We start from the raw sequence: 25,529 nt of genomic DNA, 5'->3' as shown, positions 1-25,529 counted from the left end.
GGAAACCTGTAGCTCCACAATCAGACTCTCAGGAACTGGAAGGGTCCTCAGAACACTGAGGACAACCTGGACTAAAACAGGAATCCTGGACCAAGGGGGCCATCCAGCCTCTCCTAAAACACCCCCAGATTGCTAACATGGAGAGTCATTCTTTTTGAAAAGTATTACTGATGCATTGTTTTTACAGACAAAGCTGATCCCCACCCCTCCACTCCCTTGCAGATAAGCCGGGCAGGGCAAATTTCCCCATTGGTCCTAGTTCTGGCCTCCCTTTAAACACAAAGGGATGGAGTTTTCCCTTTTTCAGGCTTAAACAGGCCTCATTCCTTCAACCAAGCCTTGTCCCAGAGTGAAACCGTCATCACTATAGGGAGCAAAGGCACAACAAAAGACATACAAGGACCCAGACAGAGTTGGGCAATATGGCACCAATGCCTACAGAGCTCCAGCTCAAAGGTTAAGATGGCTCCTAAGTGACTTTCAGAATTGATGCATAATACAAAACAGTGAAGAGCTCAATCTGCACCCACTCTTTCAAATCCAAGGTTTTTTACATTGTATTTTGTGAATTTCTCAAATTCTGCTCCTAGAGCTTCATTCCTTGAGTTGGAAATGATTCCTGGGACAAAGCAAGCACCCTCAAAGAAGAGGCTGACTTTTAAAGCTTTCTCAGTCCAACCCAGAATACAAGAGGACCCCAGATTAGAAATGGCAGGACTAGGGGCAGCTAGGTGGTACAGTGAGTAGAGCACTGGCCCTGGAGTCAGGAGGACCTGAGTTCAAATCCGGCCTCAGACACTTAACACTTACTAGCTGTGTGACCCTGGGCAAGTCACTTAACCCCAATTGCCTCACTAAAAAAACCAAGAAAAGGCAGGACTGGTTAGAACCCCAATTTTGCAACATGCTGCTTCTCCCCTCAGGGCCTTGGTTTTCTGTATAAACCTGTGTAACATGGTGTGGTAGGTTAGATTACCTGCCCAGGTCCTTTTGAGCTCTACAGCCTCTGAGGAATTGGAGTTGAATACAAATAGAACTCCACACAAAAAATACAAATACATAGTGAATATCATGGCAACAATGCCATAGATTCTCAGCATCCAATGATTTGTTTAGTTATATGATCTGAGCATTCAATGATACCATTGAACAACACGGATCAGAGCCTCCAAACAACTTCTTGAAGTCCTTTCCAGTTACTAGAACCCAAGCAGCCCCGGAACCCATTCAAGCACACCTAGGAAACACTGTACTTGACTTATACTGAGATACAAGGAGGGGCTGGAAGACCTCTTGGCCAAAGAAACCCTTTTAAAAAAGCCACTGTAGTAAAAGCTAGAGTATCTATTTAAAATGAACATTTTTTGTACTGGGAGGGACCTGATGTACTTACTCCCCTTCTTCCCCTCTGCTCCATAACTCCTAACAACTCTCAACCCATTGGCTGGTTTCCTAAATTCTACCTTTATAAATTCAATGCATTAGCTTAAAGCTTTAGACCTCTGCTGAAAATCAAGTACTCTCCCCAAAGGGGACCCTCTCTTAAATGTCTTTTTAGGGGCAGCTAGGTGGCGCAGTGGATAGAGCACTGGCCCTGGATTCAGGAAGACCTGAGTTCGAATCTGACCTCAGACACTTGACATTTACTAGCTGTGTGACCCTGGGCAAGTCACTTAACCCCCATTGCCCTTCAAAAAAAAAAGTGTGCTAAAAAAAAGATACATACAAAATATAAATGTCTTTTTAGCTGTTCACACTTTAACTGACACTAAGTTTCAGGTTTCCTGACAGGTGGCTTTGTAAAAAAGTATGGGGGGGGGGGAAAGCACTGGGCACCCTGGGAATGTCTCTAAGACAGGGTAAAAAACAAAACTTAAGAAGACTAGAAGGCTCCCGAGTTCTCTATTCTGCCCACAGCCTACTATCCTGGATATAGGTATCCAAAAGAGAGTAGCTATTCTCTGCAAGGACCCTTACGAAAATCTGTCCTTAAGAAGTAAAAAAAGGATGAGTTCAAGAATAATGTTAACTTGACAACTTCTAGGGGTTTCAAGTGGTCTTTGGATATGGAAGTAGAGAGATGTTGGTTAAATCCAGGGTTCCCTTCTGTACTAGTTATGTGTTCACATCTGTCCCCGTGGATAAGTATGATGCACCTGAGGATGCATCCACAGCTGCTAACATCTGCACTGCCCCCACCAGAGGGCTGTTGGGAGAAAAGCGCTCTGTAATAATGTGAGACACTTTAATGGGTGGAGGAGCTGAAGGGCAGATATAAAACAGAAGACTGTTCTCAAATTATGTAGAGTAAGTTTCAAACATTGTCCTTCACATTATAAATGCCTACTCAATAGAGAGCCATTAGTTTGGTCAAAAGAATGGCATCAGATAGGCTACCTGGTGAGCCCACGAGGTCACACTTCCCCTTCCCCCCATGTGGGAAATAGGGCAGAGGTTGGAGTAGAAACCCTGCAGAGGGGACAGATGCCTGTGATTGACAGGGGGAGGCTGTACTAGATATGCCTTGGGAGGAAAATTCCAATAATGGGGGTGAGGTTGGAATATATATATATATATATATATATATATATATATAGAGAGAGAGAGAGAGAGAGAGAGAGAGAGAGAGAGAGAGAGAGAGAGAGAGAGGGAGGGAGGGAGGAGGAGAGGTGGGGAGAGGACAAGCCGAACCCCAGAACAAGAAGGACCAGGTGGGAATAAAAGGTTAGCAGATTACTCATAGTAGTAGATTGGGCAAGTCCCAAGACAGTTTATACAACTTGTACCTATGTGTCTCTTTGAATACTAAAATCCTATGAGCTTCAAGAGGAATGTATTTTTGCATAGAAAAAAAACCGTTGCCTGGTACTCTAGCCCTCAGTTGGGAGCCACAAAAGCCTTCAATTAGCCTCGTGCAAGATTGAGGGCTGAGGGGCTACACTAAATCTGTACTAACAAGAACCACCCCAGATCTGGAGTCAGTCCCTAAGCCCAGGAGGATGATGGACAAATCACTTCCCTGAGGGCTCTTTCTTCCCTCTGGGCAGGGTGAGAGGTGGGGTGGAGATAGATTCTAAGAGCTCTCATTTCTAACTTCTCTCTTACAAGCACACCAAAAGTTGGCCTTTTCCTCCCTAGGATACATCTCCCACTTTGCTTTCTGCTTGAGTCACAGTCACTAGTTTCTGCCTTGGGACTGTCTGAAACCTAGCCTGCTTATTAGCGCTTTACAGTGCACCAGGGTCTTAGGCACGTGTATACAGTACTGGAGACTCCTTTTCCTAAGAGCCTTGGCCGGCCAGTTCTTGCCATGCAGTATCTATCCCACTTGAATCAGATAGGGTGCCTGGAGCGCCCCCCAAGGACCAAACCCCTGGAAAAGAGAAAGCCTTCAGCAAGTCACCCCCTTTGTCTCTAAGAGGGGGTCCCTCCCAGCACAAACTCTATAGAGTCCAGGGGCCTCTCCCAACTGGGAAGCTCCCCTCCCCAGTGGAAGCGGGCAGGCTTGAACCACTGCCTGGGTATCCCAGGCCTCATGTTCTTCATGTACTGCTGTGACAGAGACGGGCAAAATCCTTTGAAACCTGGAAAACACTGGGTGTCTGGAATGTATTCACACAACATATATGTGTAGAGTGAAACAAACACAACTTTAATAACATCAGCTCACTACAAGTGAAAACGAAGGGCCTCGGAAAGGCTCCTCATGCTGACTTTTCGTTTCCAATCACATGTTTATGGAGCCAATTCTGAGCATTGACATTATCTTCCACCACATACCTTCTATTATTAAAGGTGACTGCCAGGATCATGGGAGAAGGTTCGGGGGCAGGGGAACATGCTTACAGAATTTAGTCAAGGAGGAAATAAAAGCACATTGCAAACATCAATGAAAAGCAGTTACAGATCGTGAGACAGGAGATCCCAGATGTCTCTCTCTTCAATTGCTGGAGAGCAGACAGTGAAGTGACAGACAACACCACTGTCCCAGATTGGTAACTTTATTTGCATTTCATAGCTAATTTCCTAAGCCCCATATCCAAAGAAACCAATAAAAAAAAGCCACAAAAAGAACGAAAAGTTAGAGTGTCTATTAAATTAATTGTTCTTTAAAAAAACAATGTTAGATTTCTGAATGAGCAAGATTCACTTTGGCAGGGAGAGGCCCAGCTTCTTCACGCTCCTCAGCCTGGCATCTGAGCGCCACAAGGGAAGAAGGCGGGCACTTGGGCAGCTTCTGTCCATTCAGGAACTCCAAGTCTCCATAGATACTCAGCTTCTGAAATGAACCAAGGCACTTTAGGAAATGACAGACTGTGCTGGTGGGCAAGTGGAGCCAAACCCAGCTACACAGAGCAGCAGTAATGGCCCAGAGCATTTGATCCCTCTGAGCAGTAGAGGGAGCACCCCCAGGGGCCTGGGCAGTGAAATGTACCTAAAGAGCCTCCCTTCTCTCAGGTTACTTAAAAGATTTCTAGATACCCAGATTCACAACACTTTGGTCTAGAAATCTGACTCAAAGACTGGTTCCATCGGGGTGCACTTCAGTGAGCCCATCTGTGAAATGAGGATGGGGCACCTGGCTTCCCTCTCACCCTTTCACAGCAAAGTCCAAGAGGAATCCAGCGAAGAGGCTGCACGTACTCCCATTCTCACTACTGGAAGTTGTAATGATGTAAAATGAGTTAACTGGTTCCAGAAATATTCAGTGTGAATGTGAATGATGAGCTTCATTATCTGCACTAATCAAGGCCTAGCTGTATCTCGGAGTATCAGATGAATAAACACAAGACCTACAGAAAGCACTCCAAGCTCAGTCAGCACTGGTGGTGGCGATGGCTAGAACAGCACCATTGCCTTGCAATGACAAAACTCCTTTTTTTCTGCCACAAAGGGCATTTGGGAGAGGTCACTAAAGTACGGTGGAAAGAACCAGCTCTAAGCTGGGAAATCTTCAATCTAGTCTTGGCTCAATTACTTTAAAAATCATTAACCTTCATTAACAACAAACACAGAGAACAAGTGGCCAAGTTCTACTCTGAGCCCTTCAGGAGGCACCAAATGAATGAAAAAGTCAACAAGCCAAAGAAAATTCCCATTCTTCACCCTTGCCAAGGCCACCTGAAGCTTTCCCACCTGGCTTCTCTCCTTAGTTCTAATGCTGCAGAGCTGGGCAGCCTTGGCAGGAGGGACAGGGATCAGGCTCAGGATTCGCACCCAAGCTATGAGGATAAAGTGACTCCACCCCCACCCCGTGCCAGGCTGTACACCTCAGAAATGTGAAAGGACAGCTTCAACAGCAAGGAAAGAAGCCTTGGACGCTAGCAAGGGCTGAGAGGTGATGCAACAAAGGGGCGAGGGAGCAGGAAGTCGGGGTGAGAGGGCAGTGGACATAACACAGAATATTAAAGTGAAGGGCTAGGTAATACAACATAAAGCAGAGGAGAGAAGGCTGGGCGGCTAAAGGCAGAAGGACATGGCTCTTCCCATCTTGAATCCCCGCCCTCAGCCCACCTATCTCATCAATTTCCAAACTGTGCTGCCTCCACCTACACGCCACCTCTCACACCTGACCCCTTCTCTCCATGCACATTCAAGCCCTCCTCCTTCTCATCTAGGTCACTGGCCTCCCTGCCTCAACTCTCCCCACTTCAGTTGACTTTCTTGTCTCCAACCTCGCTCCCTTGCTCCCTGTACATCACACACTCTGACCCAACCAGACCAGCCCCTTCCCCACAGCCGTCCTGGCTGGCCCCTGCCCAGATGACCTTGGCCCTGTGGGATCCCCCTTGAGCACTCCCTTCTACACGATGCTTCCCCTGGTCCCTCCCCATCTTTATTTTGTACAGACATGAGTGTACTTGTCTCCCTTGTTGGAATGTAAGTTCCATGGGAGTAGGGATCATTGCATTTGTTGTACTTAATAATAATAACAGCTGATGTTTACATAGCACTTTCGATGGGACAAGCATGGGTGTGCTAAGTGCTTTCCAGAAAGTATCTCATTTGATCCTCAAGAAAACCTTGGGAGGTAGGCATTATGATGATCCCCATTTTGCAAACAAAGAAATGGAGGCAAACAGGTGAAGTGATTTTAAGTGTGTGAGGTTAGATGTGACTGAAGGCCTGGCCCCACCTAGATGCTTACACCTACATTCTGCTGCTGGGAACCCAGGATGCACTTAATAAACGTTTGATTTACTGGAAAGTCTCCTGTGTTCAAATCTCCTAAATTTACAGACAATGATGTCAGTTTCTGCAAGTGGGTATAAAAATCCAATCCAACTATCCATCCTCATTACGTAGGACAAGCACAGCCCTCCTCTCAGTGAGTGGAGGCACTGCTGTGCCCTGACAGGCCCTGTCTACAAGAAGCAGAGAAGGCCCCTGGAGTTGGCTGGCGGTTCTAGAAAGATCGAGAGCCTCATGAGCCTGGTGGCTGCAGTCGTGGGCTGTCTGCGTGAGACAAAAAGGAGTTTCCATCTGTAGTGGTAACGGAAGGCATCTCCCCCCCCAGCAATGAACACTCATGCCAACTCCTATTCCTAACGTGCGTCCCATTTCACAGATGAGGAAACTGTCACGCAGCTCTTCCTAGTGCCCAAGGCTCTCTCTCTCCACAACTCCACGTCACCTTCCAGCAGGAAGGTGGCCAGCAGTCGGTCCATGCTTCTGGGAGATCTGATATGCCCGCTATGGGCTTGGCTCCAAGCCTCCCTTGAACCGTTCTCTTCCTGTCCTCTCTGGAGGATGCTGGGCAGAGGAAAGCTGAAGACTATGAAAGGAGGCCAAAGCAGGGTGGAGTCCGAGCTAAGCATCACTGGGCACAATGCCCAGCCCTGCCACTGTGTGCATGGAAGACCAAGGTCACAACCAAGTTTGGTGCCGAGGCACGATGTCAGGAGTCAGGGAGCACTAGCAAGGAGGCGAGGGAAAGGCAAGAAGTACAAAATCTGCCAAGCTGGGAGAACCTTGGGACGTGGACTCCAAGACCACTGCTGCCGTGGACAGGAAACCTTTCACGTGCCCCGCCCTCCCGGAGCCACACACACTAATTAAGTAGGAGGGATGTGGTCAAGACAAAGGACAAATGCAGACAATCGCCGGGTGGCACCGTTGCCAACTCCTCTACTCTTCCCACATCCAGGCCAGCAGGGAACATGATCTTAAAAGCCAGGCTGGGGGTGTTGGGCATCAGACTGAAGCTGTTCCTGTCCAATGACCAAGGCGTGAGCAGTAATCTCAATCCCACCTCAGCCTTCCAAGAGGAGCTGGGGAAAGGAGCTGGCGTGAGACCACACCGGTCACTTGGCTTCTATTGTGTCCAGTGAGCGGCACTTTCACCACGGCCTCCTGGGACACAGTTTCCTTAAAAGCTCAGCTGTGGAGCTTCTTCCCATGAAGAAAGAGAAAGAATGCTTGGGGGGAGTGGGGGAGGCTGGAGAGGTTGGGGGCCACCAGTCTCGGATCCTCCTCTTTCTTTACCAGCGGCCCGAGGCAGCTGTCTCCCACTCTCACCAGTGAACCTGGCTTGCAGCTGTAGCCAGTGCTTCTCCCCTGGGGCCTGGCGAGGCACCTCGGCAGGGGGTTGCCAGATGACCTAGAGGCACCCCAGTCAAACTGGACAGCGCCCTCGAATCTGCCCTCTTCTTTGTTTTTTGGTTGGGCAATGAGGGTTAAGTGACTTGCCCAAGGTCACACAGCTAGTAAGTGTCAAGTATCTGAGGCTGAATTTGAACTCAGGTCCTCCTGACTCCAGGGCCAGTGCTCTATCCACTGTGCCCCCTAGCTGCCCCTGCCCCCCTCTTCTTGACATAGCTCTCACTTCCTCCATCTGTGAACTGGGCAGAATCATCCTTCTTATGCTGAAGAGACATCAGGGCAATGAGATCCGGGGCTGACCTGGTCCTCTCGAGGTGCCGACCCCCTTCCTTGAGGGGCTTACAGCCCAGGATGTATTTTTCAGGACCTCCAACAGCCTCCCTCCCCTCTGTCTCACCCTGATAATCATCGCTTTCTAACTGGAAGCAGTTAGCTCCAGGCTTAGCTTATCCCCTTCTGTATGGGACGCTCCGTGGGGCAGGGACCGTGGCCTTTGTGGCATATGGAGAACACTGTGGCTGTGGTGAGCTTCAAAAGCTCACAAGAGGAGAGTGTGCTAACAATGTCTCTGGCTTTCTTGGCCAAGGACTCACAAGCCCCCCCAAAGCCACGCTCCTCATCTGTACCTGGTGGCTGTGTCCTAGGGCTCTCCAAGCAACAGTACAGCAGGTGGAAACCCCATGTAAACAAAGCAGAAAGGCCTCTCCTTCAGGACTCTGGTACGAGGTCCCCAGACCATGGTGGCTCTATCTCAGGCTCTCCAGAAGGGCAGGATTTGATGGAACAGCACTTGAAATGTCTTTTCAGTGTTAGATGTGGGGGTGTTTTTGTAGTAAATGAGCAGATTTTATCACCTGACTAGGCCTTGCTGATTCTTGTGAGAAACACCAAGGGCCTGAAGAAATGAGCAAGGGCAAAATTCTGCAGCTTTCTTTGGCCAGGGTCTGGCCCAGCCTTCCCAGGCCCCATCCTTGGAGCTATCTTGGGCTCAACCACTGCCGAGTCTCACCAAAGTCTGCCTCCCTGAAGCTTGAGCTTCATGGCCCAGGTGCTGTTCTTATGTGGGACAATCCATCTCCCACCTCCAGGCCTTTGCAAACACAGGCTATGCCTGCCCCATTCCACCGTCTCAACCCTGTATTCTGTTCTTGGCCTCTCTCCTGTGCTCTGTACCCCAGTCCAACTGCACTGGCTGGCCGGCTGCCTGCCCTATTGAACCAGCTGTGCCACCTGCCCAGGACCGGCACCTCAGACCTTGCCACTGCCCCCCTCAGTGTCCCACTGTGCCCTATCACTCATCAGCTGGCACCTGAGAGGAGGCTCTCTGCTTACACATCTTGATTGGATCTCAGAGGCGGGCCCAGCTTCAAGACATCTGTGTCAAGCGGTTTGTCATTTTTCTGGTGGCCCCTGCTCCTCCTTGGCACCTCAGAACACTCCCTCACCCCCACTCCCCCTCTCTCTAGGCAGACAGTCCTGCTCCACGCACCCCCTCGCCTCCTGCTCACCTCAGGTGGGACATACTGTTCCATCGCCGTGGCAACAGTGGCACAGCAGATCCAGAGCAACACCAGCACCGAAAGCACGAGGGTGATGGTCACGATCCAGCCGGAATTCCTGACAATCAATCAGCAGGGGAGGCACATAAATACCCCGACCCAGAAGGCCTCTGCCTAGCTAAGAGCAGACCTAGCCTGGCTGTGTGGGGGGAGGGGGCAGACCTGTCTGGGCAGGAAGAAGCACAGCCTGATGAGAGGCTTAGACCACCCTGTACTGCTATTAGCCTGTAAGTGCATTTCCAGGAGGGGCCACTTCACTCTGCACCTGGATCTCCAGGGCTCAGCTTCACACCCACCCAGGTAGTCTGTGCTTAATCACCATCTGCTGAACGACAACTTTTGTAATGAATACGCTTGAGCCTTTCACTGGGGTAGGCGGAGGGGCGTTCAGGTGTTTCAAGGAAAGAAATCATTTTACATAGTGAAAAAATTCACCTTCCGCTGCTGGAATTCAGCAGCACTAGTGCAGGAAAAGGGGGGAAGCAGAAGAGTAGAGGTGTAGGTCTACCTTAAAGAGGGGGGGCATTACTGCTCCAAAGAAATCAACCCTCTGAGGACTCCTTTTAAGCAATAAACCCTCTGGGGGTGGGAAAGCCTTTTCTTGGCCTTTTCAGTATCTTAGCTTTTAAAGAAACCAAAACAACCCTAAACAAAAGGGGACATATAAGGAAACAGGGAATGGCTTGATTGCTAGAGTAGCCTGAGAATAATAGAATGTTAACAGCCCTCAGACCCATAAAGAAGTTAGAAATACATACAGAGAGAGGCATTTTAAAAAGCTGTCGCTTTCTCCATCTTCAAAATAGCCTCTGTGGGCTGGGGAGCCTGCAGGCTGCGGATTGGCTGAAAAACCAAGGCATGAGTCATGTCAGACTCCCATCGTCTGCCACCATTCACAAGCCTGAGAAGTCGGACTTGGAGCCAGAGGATCTGGGTTTGAATCCCAGCTGTCACTGACTCACTGTGTGACCCTGGCCAAGTCCCTTGCCCTGGTTCCACCTCACTTGCCTGTACAATGAAGGGCTGGGACAGAAGGCCTCTGAGGTCCCTTCCAGATGCACCTGCAAAAAGCCTCTTCCTAAAGGTCCCACAGTATGTGTGACCAAATGGCACAATAGGGAGATCCCGTGAGGAACCAACACAGTTCCAGCGAATGAGAAACCCAAATGCAGCAGCTAATCATGTGTTACAAAGGCAGCATGGTGTGTGTGTGGGTTCCCTCGTGCCTAGGAGAACCTCAGGAAGGCACCCCACCCCCACCCCCATATCCCTATTCCAGGGGAAAATGTAAAGTTAAAAAGATGCTTCTGGCTCTAGAGTTAAGAACCCACAAATGTGGATCAAAGTGAACTCTGGCAACTCGGACAATTTCTCAGCCCAAAGCAGGGAAGAAGTTGAACACAGATGGAAGCTGTGAAAGTCCCTCTTAGACAGATACAAATGGGCATGATTTGGGCCATAATCGCTCCCTTAAGGCAGATTATCTGCAGGGGGTGATGTCAATGCTTTTATGCCAGTCTTGAAATAAAACTTACAGGCCATCTTCTTTAAAGGTGTGTTTTTCCCATGTGGAGAATGATCGCGATCCACCTGGGCAGGATATTGAATTTCTGGTTTAGACTGAAAGAGAATCAAAGGGACACATAAGCAGCCTGGACACCAGAGCCCACTGGCACTGATGGGACTGCAGAAATCACAAATGGAAATGCTCCAGCCATGACTGAGCCCCCAGTGAAGCCCCCATCCAGCTGCCTCCCAAAGAGCTACCTCTAGTCCAGGCTAAACACAGTGGCCTGAGATTGTGCTGTCATTAGTCTAGGGTCAATCCTGGCCAACTCCCTTCAATTTCACAGGGTCAGAGCACGGCGGGGACAGCCACACTGGCCCCATATCACAGTTGAGCGAATGGTGAGCAGGCCTGCTGCTTCTCGGGGCTCTCGCCCTTCCTTCAGCTCAGTGGGAAGAGCGTAGGCATGAAGCCAGATGTGCATCCAACTCTGCTTCTGCTCCTGACAACCAAGGGGATCTCGGCTTTGTTTCACCTCTAACACTGGGATGGGTGATCGACTAGACAACCTCCCGAGCCCTTTCCCTATTTTGGCTCCTCTTTACTAGTGGCTTGGTCAGCTGATCCTGCCCAAACAAGTGGTGGGAACATCTACAGAAAGTTGCCTGTGGGGGGCAGCTAGATGGCGCAGTGGATAGAGCACTGGTCCTGGAGTCAGGAGTACCTGAGTTCAAATCCGGCCTTAGACACTTAACACTTACTAGCTGTGTGACCCTGGGCAAGTCACTTAACCCCAACTGCCTCACTTAAAAAAAAAAAAAAAAAAAAAAAAAAAAAAAAAAATAAAAGAAAGTTGCCTGTGGCTGCTGCTGGACATTCTCACACTTCGGACCTTTGACTGAAACTGTAAGAATGTATTCTATTTCTAACCGACCAGTGTCCAAAGGAAAAGAATAGAAGGAACAACAAGGCCTTGACTGGAACAAAATACTCTTGTTGCTCTTACTTTCGGCCCCTCCTGATAATGATGATAAAATGTTTACTTCGTTTACCCTTTTATTCAGAGAGAGACTGAGAAATAATGGAGATTCCTTGTCTATCTACAAGGCTCCCTGAAGCAACAAAAGGCAAAGCCAAACCCTTCCTATGAAGTTCTTGTCCAAATCCAATCAAATAATTTCCCATCTTATCTTGGGTGTCTTGTTTTTATTAGGGGAGGCTAAGAATTAGACTGTTTATAGTGACAGAACCTCAAGTTGGAGCAGCTAGGATTTGATTGGATCAAAGTCACCATCCTGGTGCTCACAGGCAGATGGCCATTCATTCCAGAAGTAGGTTCAAGATCATTTCATGCAGAATCCCAGGGAAAGGGGTACAAAGGAGACCACTCCAGGGATCTGCTGACCTCCAAGGTCCCTTCTTGCACCAAAGCACTTCCAATTCTTAAAGTAGCACCTGCTACTTCCTGAAGGTATGACAGGGTCAGCCTCGAGTCATGTTCTCACCTGGAAGATGACAATTTTCCCATCATCGGCCTGGAGATAGAAAGTCCATGAAGAGGTTATGAAGCTCTGTGCTGAGTCCATCATGTCACTCCAGAATGATCTCACCAGCGTCAAAGGGAAAAGCAGATGCATTTTGGGCATCAGGGACATGAGCTGCAAGGAGATGCCAATTTGGAAACACTGGCTACATGTCATACATACAGACAAAAAAACCATCCAAGCCATTGGCAGATATGGGTGTGGGTAGAGGAGACATCACAGAGCTTGAACCCCAGGCCACCGCCTCCTCTCACTATCCACTCATGCTGTCTGTGTTCAGAAATAAAAACTACATTTTAAACTTAGTCACTTAAAATTGGTAATCCACCAATGGGAAATTGGTAATTGGTAAATCTACCATCATTTGTTAAATGCATCCTACTTATTAGTTCCCCAAACTGAATTCCAAATAGTAAGAGTGGGGATTCATAAGAAATTCTTTATATGAGCATTTATTATCTCTCTCCCCCACTCCCCTCCCCTCCCAAACTGGACAATTAAAAAAAAAGTCACATCCAAAATGCATGACTCATGCTGCATTTGAAGTGCATCCCTCTTTGGCAGGATGCAGTACAGGCATGCTTCAGTCCTCTGGAATCCTCTATCATCACTGCATTCCTGTTGCCTTTCCAGTTTTAGAAAATGTTATTGTCATTACATACATTACCTTTCCTAGTTCTACTCACTTTCCTCTGTATTAGTTCATAGAGATAATCCCCCAATTCTTTCAATTCATCATTTCTTATGGACATGTGTGTGTGTGTGTACATGTGTACATAGTCCACTATATTTTATCATAATTTGTTCCCCCCTAGTTTTGAGGTTTTGGCTACTATAAAAAGACGTACTATGAATTTCTGTTGTTGTTGGGTAGCTACGTGACACAGTGGATAGAAGGCAGGGTTTGAAGTCAGAAAGATTCCTCTTCCTAAGTTCAAATATAGCCTCAGACACCTCCTAGCTGTGTGACCCTGGGCAAGTCACTCACCCATGTGCCCCGGTTTCCTCATCTATAAAATGAGCTGGAGAAGGAAATGGCAAACCACTCCAGTATCCTTGCCAAGAAAACTCCAAATGGGGTCACAGAGTCAGACATGATTGACCAACAACATATCTTTTGACTATTTATTTACTGGGGAATAGCTCTTAAGTTTTGTGAATCTGAATAATCTGTAAGGAAGATTTTTATCAAACCTGTTACAAAGATTTTTTTCTAGGTATGTTTCTACTCTAATTTTAACTTCAATAATTTTGAATTTTATTTTGTGCAAAATCTTTAAAAAAAAATTTTATATTATAAAAATTGGCCATTTTATATTCTGTGATTTTCTCTATTCCTTATTTAGATATTCACTTCTTCCCTATCCATAGATATGAAAGGGAATTTCTCCTTTTATCCTAGATAATTTGCTTATGCTGTGACCTTTTTGTTTTAAGTCCTGTATCCATGTGAGCTGCATCTTGGTAGATGGTGAGAAGTGCTAATTTATACCTCATTTCTGCCAGACAGCTTTCTAGTCTTCCCAGTGGTTTTTGTCAAACATCCTAGTAACTGGGGTCTTCAGATTTATTGAGTACTCTTGTGTTTGCCTCTGCATGCTGTCCAAGTACTGACCTGGATCACTTAATGATCAGTGCTTTGCAATACGGACAGTTCTCACTTTTCAAATGGCCTAGTCCACAGACCTCTATGTAAATCAAATTTTGTCCTTGGACATGGGGAAGGGAGGAAGGAAGTGGGCCGGTAGATGGTTCAAGGGTATGTTGGGGCTGGGGATGGATAAGTAAGACCAAGAGGAGGAACATGTAGGGGTCAGTTACATAGGGGCCTGGCCAGGACCAAGAAGAAGAACACATTGGGGCAGACAGGGGAAAGAAGAGTGGGCAGACACATGGGGGCTGGACACAGACAGAAGAGGATGGGCAACATGTGAGGGCTGGGGACAGACACTTGGTACCCAAATAGACAAGACAGAAGACAGACGTGAGTGGAGCAGGGCAAAGGTCACCTCTCTTGGCACTGGAGGTGGGCAACAATACAAATAAGACATAATTTCATTTTTATATACACTTTATGGTTCATAAAGGGCCTTCTCTGATATCTATACCTAGGAGAGTCTACAGTAATAGAAAAATTACATTTGGGTAGTATTTAAATTCTGGATTGCCCCCCTCCTTCTCTTTTGTTTTTGTTTTTTTGCAGGGCAATGAGGGTTAAGTGACTTGCCCAGGGTCACACAGCTAGTAAGTGTTAAGTGTCTCAGGCCAAATTTGAACTCAGGTCCTCCTGAATCCAGGGCCAGTGCTCTATCCACTGTAGCACTGCCCCCCCCACCCCATAACTGTTAAGCACCTACCTATTTAGTACTGGGCAGACAAGACAAACAACTTTTCTAGGGAATAATACACCTGTCTTGCTTCCTTCACTGGGTCGCTGAGACCTGCCTTTTTGCCAAACAAAATGTTACTTCAGACACAGTTTCAAATTTTGTGCTTAGCCTGTTTGCCTTCCTCTGCATGCACACCACACATACTCACATTCTCCCTAAAACAGAATGCTAAAAACTACACACAATACCGTAGATGTGGTCTGGCAAAAGCATGGCACGGTGGGCCTTTATCTTGCCTAATTCAGGACATTTCTATTAAGAGTAATATTTAAGTATTAAGTTTGCCCCAAAACATTATTTAACAATTTATCTTGATTGATAAATTGTTACTATTTCTATTCACATAAATTAAAATGATTCTTCTTCAAGTAGCTATGCCACAGTACTTGACTCCCACTAAAAGAAATCCACAGGGCTTTTTCCGCATCTTGGAACTGATCTTTCCATTTCTCCCCATTAAGTACCACCTTAATCAAGCCGGCCACTGCTCTGGCCTGCTGCGACACCTTTGTGGAGCCTGAGGCCATTATCCATCTGCTGAGACCTCGATGTTATTTAGTGGCAAGGAGCCACGCTAGCGCACTCCAGAGGGGCTTACTTGTTCTTGTCTCAGCTCGGCGAACGGCAGCTGGCTCTGGCAGCCCAGATGACAAGCGTATTGCTCTCCAGGCTGGGAGTACGCTTCTGTGCAGGCTGAGAGAGAGAGAGAGAGAGAGGAGAGAGTCTAGCTTTAGGGAAGGCATGCCAGGCTGCAAGCGTGCAGCACAGCAGAAGGTAGTCCAGGCTAAAGCACTGCCACATGGTTATTTTTGCTAAGCCCCACATTTCAATGAACAAGCACCGATTAAGAAGTTTCTATGCACCAGCATGAAGACGAGGGCTGGGGGAAGTCAGAGGCCACCCTGGGAAATATCAAGAGATGAGGACTAAGAGGGCTTTTGTCGCAGTTCTGCCAATTAATAGCCATCTAACCATGAGTAAGTCATTTGACTTCCTCTCTGAAGCCTCGGCTGCTCCCCTGTAAAGCAGGAATGGCAGCAGTTCTATGCGGCCCACTGGCATCTGAAGCCATCCCACCAGAATGCACATCGGACTGCTGTGAAGGCTCTCCAGTGCAGTAAGCTGGTAATCACTGATGATATCGAACTGCTCAACTGCCCTTTCTGACATGCCCAGCACTTTCTTTCCCTCAGGACAAATATACAAGCTAAGTGGAGGAAAGCAGGTCAGAATCGTGACCAACACTAACTGCACCTGGATATTTTCCTCTGTAAAATGGGGCCCATAACATTTGCACTAATCAAGGCAAGATTGTTCATGAAGTGCTTTCTAAGCTTTAAAAAGACATTATTATGAATGTCTACAGAGAAAAGATTCAGCGAGGTTTACAAGGACTTGACCAAGGTCATTCATTTGGCTAGTTGGTGGCAAACCCAGGCCTCAACCCCAGGCTTGTCTTTGGCTATCAGCCTAGGGCTTTTTCCCTGCCCCACAAACGTGTCAGTGTTTCCTCCTTGTTGGGATGTGAAAGCTTACACACTCTCATACCCCATCCCCCAGACTGTGACCTTGTTACCACACCGTTTACTTGATAGAGACAGAGACTGAAAAAATTGAACAAAGAAAAAGGGATTTAAGACAGATCAAAAAATAAAACAATGAAACGAGACATTTAAATATGAGGGGAAATTAGGGCATATTTTAAAGGTCCATAGATCATCATTTTTCTAAGCTGGTGACGAGAAGTATTCAGATGAAAACTGAAAAGTCTACTGGAAGATGAACATAAAACAGACAGAATCCTTTTATTTTGTCCATTAAACCAGTTTCTTTTTTTTCCTGGGCCACTGAGAATATGAACAGAGCAAGATTATGACATCACCTTCAGAAAGGTAATCCACTGCCACTGTCTCTGATTACATTTATGCCCTGTTAGATCTTTTTCAGCAAAATCTGAAATTAGTGATTTAACTGACAAAAATTATTTTTCTTTCCTGGAATGACCCACAAAGAATACACTATTTAATATTTAGTCAAAGGCCTAATTCAGCAAAATGCACGAGCCTGTGCCAACCAACCTATGACTGAAAAATCTGAGGAAAATTATACCATCTAGGAAGACACAGTGATGAATCAGGAGTGCGGTAATTGCCACTTCATTTGTTTAAGCCAAATGGTTGGTAAAATAAAGGCATCCTAACTACAGCACAAAGCCAACATTGTCCCAGAAACGAGACAGAATCACAGAACCCCCAGCAATCCGGCAGTTACAAGCAGCAACTACAGAAACTCTGTGACAACTACAAAGTGTATGTAAGACTATTTAATAGGAGATGCTTGGTCTTCTTTAAGTAAATCAATATGACAAAGAAAAAAAGGAATACGAGCGTTATTAGCATATTATCTTACCAGATTCACACTCCAGTTTGGTCCGATTGAAGTCAGTCCCATCATCCACAAACTGACAGATTGAAAAAAGCCTGCAGCCTCTCTGGCAGGCATACAGCTCCTCCTCCTGTGGAGTTAGAAAACCAGAGATTACCAAAAGGGCAAGACTAGCCCTGGAAAAGAAGGCTAAAAAGAACACAGTTAGTAGCATCTGCTAGAAAGTCTTTGCTGGAAGGTATTTTACTGAAAGAAAAACAGACAGCAGGAGTTGGGAGCAACACCACAAGGCCTGTGCTGCCTGGGAAGGCTTCCTTCTGAAGCAAACAAATACATTATTCCTTTTCCTTTCCATCTTCTAGAGCCAAGTGCATATTTACAGGAAGCACTGCTATTTGAAAGGGGCATCAAGTAACAATGGTATAAACAGGGCAATGGGAGAGCTGAACCTCAGGGGTTGGCAAAGCCGACTAGAGGCCAACAGGAGGGTCACCTCTGCCCTAAAAGCTAGTTTGGAGGCCAGGCACAGCATGCTCTGCTGAAGGACCCAATGGCATCCTCCCAGAGGTGCTACATAGTATTACTAAAGCCAGGACAAAAGCAGGACATATAACAATGGCTGACATGAGTCTAGATATGGGCCACAGTCCTAATAATGGGGTCTCTCTGTGATGTAGGAGGTAAAAAGGGGTTAATAGAAAAACCCAAGACCCAAGCTCTAATTCAGATATGAGCTCTAAAAAGGATTCAGACCCCAGTTAATGGATATCTTACAAGTCAGGATGCTAAGTTTTCTTACCCACATAAATCGGTGCCCATAACGGGAACAGAGGGAGAGAGACCATGAAGAAGTGAGACTATAACAATGAAAAAATGACAGGCTATAGAAACTTAGACTAGAAATAAAAGAAAAATGAAGATGTTTTGAAACTAAGCATGGGAAACAGAACATGCACAGAAAAGGCCAAATTTGTCCCCAGATTCACCTTATGCCATGTAAACCCCCCAAAACACACCTCCATGGCAAAAGGTACCCTCCTCAGGGGTTGGCTTGGGACCCCAGGAACTCCAAATTAGGACAAGCCCTCCCCTGTACCTCCCTAAGGTGGAGATTATTATAATGAGACTGATCATCAATTTATCTATACTATAAATGTAACTGTCTTTCCTTTCCCTATTCAAGAGATACCTTTCCACCTTTCTGGTTCTCTCCCTGTCGTCACCCACAGTATTGCAATAAAACTTGGGAAACTGAGTCACTGAGTCTTGTAATTCTTTTGGGACAACTCATGATCAATTTGACCCTAAGTCCATCCCACATCATCTGGAAAGAATGTCTGTGTATAGGTATACTACATAACACCAAACCAAAATTATAGGCCAACACCCAAGCTTTATACAAGTTAGGTACTTTTTTGGGAAAACACACGGCATATGTTTAGACTATCACCCAGTGAAAGAAGTTCACACTCTACAGAGTGTTTCAGTTATCAGACACTGTGCAGATGTGAATTCAAGGAAAGAGGAAGATCCTTTGAAGCCTGCTTGGATACCCAATTTTCTAATTCTGCATAATGTGAACTGCCTAACTGATCTACTACCTCTGTCCCTCTCTTTAAAGAAGACAGTAGATCTGAGAACACCAACCTCAAAAACTCTGAAGGGATTCTGACAATAGGGAACATACGATACGGGTAACAAACTAATGTGAAAACCCAAACCCTCCACTTACTGTGTGATCCATTGGGTACGAACTGGCAGCAGGCCCCTGGTGAGGAAGGAGATGGCATGTACACACACCAGTTAGTTACCAAAAAAGACAGGAAAGTCTTAGGCATTTCTTCTCAGCAGGAGGATTAGGGGTTTCATGCAATAGCAACGACCAGCTAAGACAAGGCTGCAATCCACAGGGCACAATTCTGAGGAAGAATTTTTGTAGGCCTCAATTCTAATTCCATTCCTTCAAATGAGCTAATATTTGAAAAGTGCTGAGCGCAGAGCCTGGCACACAGTAGGTGCTTAAATGCTTGTTCTCCCTGAAGGAAGGATGTGGCATGGAAGATGGCCTTCCCTCTCAACAGTGCTGCCAGCTCTGTGCCGTATCTGCTGGGAGGAGGCTCAACTGCACTGTTTTTGGAATATCCTGTTCCATGTGTCCTAAGCAGAAGGAACTTTATACAACCTTTCAAAATGGATGGATTTTCTTTTTTTGGTAACTGGCCAACCTAACAAACTAATGCCCAGGTGGAAGGGGATGGTTTCTAAGGTCCCTTCTGACTCCAGGGTCTTGACCTGTTTTCTTAAGTTCTATCATCGCACCTAGAACAACAGGCAGAAGCTTTAGGTGCCACCTTTGATCTGTCAAGCACAAGGATGATGGATGAGGCTTCAAACCGAGTAGGATTCTCACTCCAAAGGAGTGAGCCACCCTTCAAGGCTAGATCCTCTGTACCAGGGAATCAGATGCCACGTTTGCCTATAAACCCTAACACGAGCTCTTCATTCTTTTGGTGCTCGCTACTCACGTTAAAAATGCCAAACTGGTTTCAATCCGACAAACCATTATTAAACGCCTACAACATACAACGCTTGGTGCCACGCTTTACTCATACGAAGACAAAAAACTGGAAAATCGTTCCCTCTTTCAAAAAGTCTACAACAGGTGGGGGTGGGGGGATATAGGGAGGGGACATGGAGGGTAGGTGAGAAAATAAATGTATATACATACAGAGAGAAAAGGACAGGGGGGGGAAGTAGAATATACGTCTAGAGATAAACAAATATGGGGTACTTTTAGGTGGGGGAGAACAACATTAATAATGTAGGATGGGGAGGAATTGGGAAAGTATACAAAGCTGAAAGACAACAGTTTTGAGAGAGAGAGAGAGAGAGAGAGAGAGAGAGAGAGAGAGAGAGAGAGAGAGAGAGAGAGAGAGGTGACGACTGAGTGAATTCCAGGCACCAGGGACCAAGTAAATTTGGGAAATAGCCAATAAGCCAACTCTAGTAAAGAGCATAAGAGAAATAATTATGAGACAAAGCTGGAGATGTAGGCTGAAAGTCAGACTGGGGAAGGCCAAGAACACCAGGCTGAGTATCAGAAAATATGCTCTAGAAAACCTACCTAATAGACACTGACCCTGGGTTTTATTCTTGCCATCTATATTTGATCAAGACTGGCTGTGTAACTATATAAGGAAAGTTAAAAGGAAAAAATTCCCAAAAGCCCAGTCTCTCCCTTCTAGTGTATCTGTTCTCCAAACCACCCTCTCTAGCCAGTTGCCAGAAGCCAAGTCTAACTATGTCACCCCCATGTGAGAATCTTTGGTGGCTTCTGAATACCTCTCAGATCAAATACACACACTCACTTGGCTTAACATTAAAAGCCCCCACCATGTGGCTCCAGTGTGGAGGCCTCAGATACTAGTTTCTAAACTCACTGCACATAACTGCCTCCTTGCTGTTCCTAGAATCCAAGGCCACATTCCATAGACGGCTTCAATGTCTTCATATACTCATCCCCTCTTACCTTCTCGCTCCAGAATCCTTAGGATCCTTCAAGCCTCAGGTGAGGTGCTGCCACTATTTTCCCCAGGCTGTTCCCGTTTCCCTCCTCACATCATCTTGTATCTACTTGTGGTCCATCCCCCAATCAGAATGCAAGCTCCTTAAGGGTAGGGGTGTTCGTGGGAATATACACAAGTACTTAATGAATATTTATTGAATGGTACAGAAAAAGGCAAAAATACTCTAGATTCTTTCAACTAATGATTAAAAGTATTTCGCCTTTCCTCATACTTAAAACATGTTTGGGGGGGCAGCTAGGTGGCGCAGTGGATAAAGCACCGGCCCTGAATTCAGGAGTACCTGAGTTCAAATCCGGTCTCAGATACTTGACACTTACTAGCTGTGTGACCCTGGGCAAGTCACTTTACCCCCATTGCCCCGCAAAAAAAAAAAAAAAAACCATGTTTGAAGACCTATTTGTACACAAATATTTCTAGCAGCTCTTTTTGTGGTGGCCAAGAATTGGAAATCAAAGGAATGCCCATCAACTGGTGAATGGCTAAACAAACTGTGGTATATTATGGTGATGGAATATTATTGGGCCACAAGAAATGACAAACAGGATGACTTCAGAAAGGTCTGGAAAGACTTGTATGAACTGATGCATAGTGAAGTGAGCAGAACTAGGAGAACGCTGTTGGATGAAGAACTGTGAATGACTTAACTGTTCTCAGCAATACAATGATCCAAGACAATCCCAAAGGACTATTGATGAAACATACCATCCACCTCCAAAGAAAGAACTGATATTGATTGAACATAGACTGAAGCAGGCTGTTTTTCACTTTCTTTCATTTTTCCCCTTTTATTCCAGTTTTCTTGCACAAAATGACTAATATGATCATGTTTTACACAACAAAATTGGAATTGTTGAAATTAGGAAGGAAATGTGCAGTTCAAAGAACACGGATCTGGCAGGAGAAGACCTGGGTCGATTCCCATTTTGGCTAAAATGGCCGTGCAGCTTTGGGGCAATCATGTCCTCTAAAATGATGGGAGATGAAGCGTGATTAAAGGCCCAGCTCTCACTCAATCCTAGAAGCCATGTATCTGTGGACCTCTAAGGTACTTCATGCTTCATGTCCTGGCCTTAACTGCCTCCTCCCCCACTGGCCCACAAGCCACTTGAGGGCAGGAGCAGGTTGGCAGCTCACAGAGAGGAAGGGAGCTGGGGAGCTCTGGATGGAAGCACAGGGACCTTTTTTAACCATATGGGTTTCTGGGGAAATAAGTGACTTGGAGAGGGTCCCAAAGCTAGGCAGTTTCTACATGTGAGCTCTCTGACCTCACGTTGCCTCTTTTGAGCTTTGCTTAGCAGAGATGTTGTTGTTCAGTTATTTCAGTTGTGTCAGACTCTTGTTGACCCCATCTGGGGTTTTCTTGGCAAAGATCCTGGAGTGGTTTGCCATTTCCTTCTCCAGCTCATTTCACAGATGAGGAAACTGAGGCAAACAGGATTAAGTGACTTTCCCAGGGTCCCATAGTTACTAAATGTCTGAGGCCAGATTTGCATTCAGAAAGAGAAGTCTTCCTGACTTTGGGTCTGGCACTCTCTTCATGTGCCAACGATCTGCCCCTGCCTGGCATAGAGTAGGCCTTTAATCAATGTTTGTTGACCAACAACTTCCTTTATGCCTGGATATCAGACTGTTTTTGATGCTGCATGCCTACTTAACCAATCAGTAAACATTTATTAAGCACCTGTTATTAAGCACTGCTAAGGCTTGATAGTCCCAGCCCAGAAGGAGCTCACAATGTAAGGGGGGCTGGGGGGGAGAGACAAGTAGACAGATATAACAAGCTAGACACAGGCTAAATAGGAAATAATGAACAGGTGGAAAGCACTACAATTAAGAGGGAGTGGGAGGGCTTCATGTAAAAAACGAAGCCAAGAGGTCAGTAGTTGGAGCAGAGGGAGTGTTCCAGGCATGGGAGACAGTCCAAGACAATGCTTGGAGCTAAAAGATCAGAATGTTTTGCTCATGGAAGAGCTAGGAGGTCAGTGTCACTGGAACAGAGAGTATTTGTTGGGGAGTGAGGGATAAGGAGACTGGAAAGGTGTGTGTGTGGGGGAAGGTTATGAAGGGCTATGAAAGCCAAATAGTGTTTTGTATTTGATCCTGGAGGCAAGAGAGAGCTGCTGGAGTTTATTAAGTAGGGAGGTGACACGGTCAGTTCTGAGCCGTAGGATAATCTCTGGTGTCTGAATGGAGGATGGCCCGGAGAGGAGAAAGAACTGAGGCAGGTTGACCCACCAGTCGCTACTGCATTAGTGCTGAGTAGGGGAGAGGAGAGAATGGGGCACACTGGAGAGATGCTGCAGAGATGAAACTGACAGACCTTGGAAAGAGCTAGACTGTGGGTGGGGCCGAGTCAGAGGTGTATAGAGGGAGGAGTCCAGGAAGACTCTAGATAGGGAGCCTGAGGGTCTGGGAGGATCCTCATTTGTGTGTCATGGGTGAAAACACACTGGCCTCAGATGCTCAGAATCCCATTCTGTCACTAACTGCTTATGGAGGGAAGAAAGGGAGCAAGTATTTATTAATCGCCTATTATGGGCAGGGCACTATGCCAAGTACTTTATCTCACTGGATTCTCACAACCACCCTGGGAGGCAGGGGCTGTTATTATCCTCATTTTAAAATGGAAGAAACTGAGGCAGTAACTAACCGGCCCAGGGTCAGGAGGTCGAAAGTCTGCTACTCTACCTACTTGATCGCCTAGCTGCCCCTCTGGATGTGGAAGTGTGAGTCTTTATTAAAGCGCCTCCTATGTAACAGGGGCCCAACAATAATAAATGCTTGACTTTCTGAAAGGAAGGGGATATGGCAGTAGATTCCATGCTAATGGGAGGGAAGCTGGTGCCCAATGCCCTGGTAACCAGAGAACCTTGAGAGGGAATCCAGAAAGGGGGAAGTGGTGGGCTGGGGACTTCACCACTCAAGGAAGTACTCTAAGGGCCGTCCCTGAAATGCAAGTCCTCTCCACACCCAGGCTAACAAAATCCCCATTTCCTCCAGAAGACAGTGCTTGTCAACCTATTTGTCCTCCCCTCCCCCCATTACTTTGTGTCCATTTTCTATTTAGCTTTACACACAATGTCCGACCATTTTGTTTCTCCCAAATAAAACCCAGGCCAGGCCCTTGAGAGCAGGAATTGTTTTGCCTGCCTGTGACCTCCTCTCCCCCCCCAGGAGGTTGTATGTGCCAGATGCTCCGTTAGGTGCTAAGAATATAACGCACAAACCAAAAAGTTTCCAGTGTTTTAAGAGCAGGCTGCCCACCAGAATCTCTCTCAGCTCTTCCTATATGCCTGTTATTCCATCTCAGAGTCTGAGAATCCTGGGCCCAATTCTGATTTGGTGGGTGACTCAACTTCTGTAAAAAAGGGATACGAATACGCTCGCCTTGCTTAACTTACAGGGTTGCTCTAGAAAACCCAAACTCTTATCAACACTGTATCAGTTAGGACACAAAACACGCCAGATCCCCAGAAGCAGCACTTCTTTCCAAAGACCTGGATCTCCTGGAAAAAAAAAATAAGGGCGACACCACGTACACCGGAGTGATTGCCAGCGGGCAGTTCTGAGTAGGCAAAGGATGAGAGGAGGGGGCAAGGGTGGGGCCCAACTCAGGATGCTGACAAAGCAGGAGATGCCCCGAAAAGAGAAGGGAGTTGAGGAAAAACTGCAGCAACAGGCCATCGAGAAGGGCGAGAGGGTGGAGCCAAGACAGCCAGGTAAGAGGGGGCCAGCAAATGGTCTGGGGGAACTGGGCCAACAGCAGCAAGAGGAGAGGGCTGGGGCCCCGGGCCCTCACTGGCTCTCAGGCCTGAGACAAAGATGGAGAGGCAGACAAGACTCCTCCCCGAGGAGTCCCCCCCCACCCGCCCCCGTACAAATCTGAGGCAGATGAGGGCGAAAAGCAAGGGAGATGTGAGCCCCCCACTCGCCTCCAGTTTAAATGAGGACAGGAGCAGTTGGGGGGTGGGGAGACAAAGGGGGGAAGGAAACAAACCCGGGGGAGGACGCTCAGAGGAGGAGTCAGTGAGGGGCACGGAGTGGGAGGAGCAAAAGGATAAGGGGGAGGGGAGGAGACCGACCAGGGGAGCAGGATGAAAGGGGGGTGTAAACAGTTGGGGGAGGACATCAAGAAAGGGGTCGGAGTGAAAGGCTGGAGAAGACAAAGCGGAAGGGGCCAGGAAAGGGGGGAGGGCGACGCGAGGGAGTGGGACCAGGCAGAGGGAATGAGGGAAGGCAAGGGGAGGAGTCGCACAAGGGGGGAGGGGACGTGCCCAGAGAAGGGCCAGGGGGGAGGGGGCCCCCGCGGGCCGGGCCTACCTTGGGGTAGGTGTGCAGGGGGTAGGTCAGCTGGCAGGCTCGGTGGCAGGACGCCGTGTCGCCCAGCACGGAGTCGAAGGCCTCGGCCGAGGCGGCGCCGGCGGCCCGGGGCAGGCCCAGCGCCGCAGCCAGCAGCAGCAGGAGCGGAGGCCCCGGGAACCGCGGGGCCCGGGTCCGGGGTGCCCCCAGCACCGCCATCTTGTCTTGTCCCCTCGGTCGCCTCCTCCTCCTCCGAAAGTGGCTGTTTTCCTTCCTCCTCCTCCGCCTCCTGCTCCCCGCCTCCTTCCGGTGCCTGGGCCGCTTCCGCCTCCGTCGCCCCGCCTCCGCTCCGCCTTCCGGGACTTCCCAATATCCGCGGCCGCCGCCTCCTCCTACCTAACGAATTTCCCAAACGGGCCGGGCTCGCGAGATTCACCACCCGAGGTCGCCGCGGGGGCACGCTGGGCAATGAAGTCCGCCCCGCCCCGGGCGGCCGGGGGAAGGCGGGGCCTTCGTCCCCGACAGAACTACAGGGCCCGGCAGGAAGAGCAGCCATCTTGCTTCCGGAGTCGGCGCCGGCGCCGTCCGCGGAGAACGAGAACTCCTGGAGGCAGAGGCCGCCCGCGCGCGGAATCGTTTCTCTGGTGGGTCGGCCT

The 25,529-nt window shown here is 47.6% G+C and overlaps 1 protein-coding gene across 2 annotated transcripts; it reads right to left on the bottom strand.

Annotated features, from left to right (window-relative positions):
* Positions 1–3,631: 3,631 nt before the first annotated feature.
* Positions 3,632–25,216, bottom strand: TMEM59 (transmembrane protein 59). Of its 2 annotated transcripts, XM_043962577.1 has the most exons (9): positions 24,895–25,216; positions 18,720–18,755; positions 17,012–17,117; positions 15,201–15,295; positions 12,174–12,326; positions 10,697–10,781; positions 9,920–10,004; positions 9,111–9,219; positions 3,632–4,279 (listed from the first exon to the last, which is right to left on the bottom strand). In XM_043962577.1, exons 1-9 carry the CDS (start codon positions 25,090–25,092, stop codon positions 4,124–4,126), a joined length of 1,023 nt encoding a protein of 340 aa, XP_043818512.1. In that variant the 5' UTR covers positions 25,093–25,216; the 3' UTR covers positions 3,632–4,123. The 2 variants fall into 2 exon arrangements, with proteins under 2 accessions (XP_043818512.1, XP_043818513.1); XM_043962578.1 differs by lacking the exon at positions 18,720–18,755 and having other exon boundaries at positions 24,895–25,215.
* Positions 25,217–25,529: the final 313 nt, after the last annotated feature.

The sequence above is a fragment of the Dromiciops gliroides genome, chromosome 4, assembly GCF_019393635.1.
Source record: "Dromiciops gliroides isolate mDroGli1 chromosome 4, mDroGli1.pri, whole genome shotgun sequence".
Lineage (NCBI taxonomy): Eukaryota > Metazoa > Chordata > Mammalia > Microbiotheria > Microbiotheriidae > Dromiciops > Dromiciops gliroides.
The sequence above is the reverse complement of the archived record's forward strand: the minus strand, read 5'-3'. Positions and strand labels throughout refer to the sequence as shown.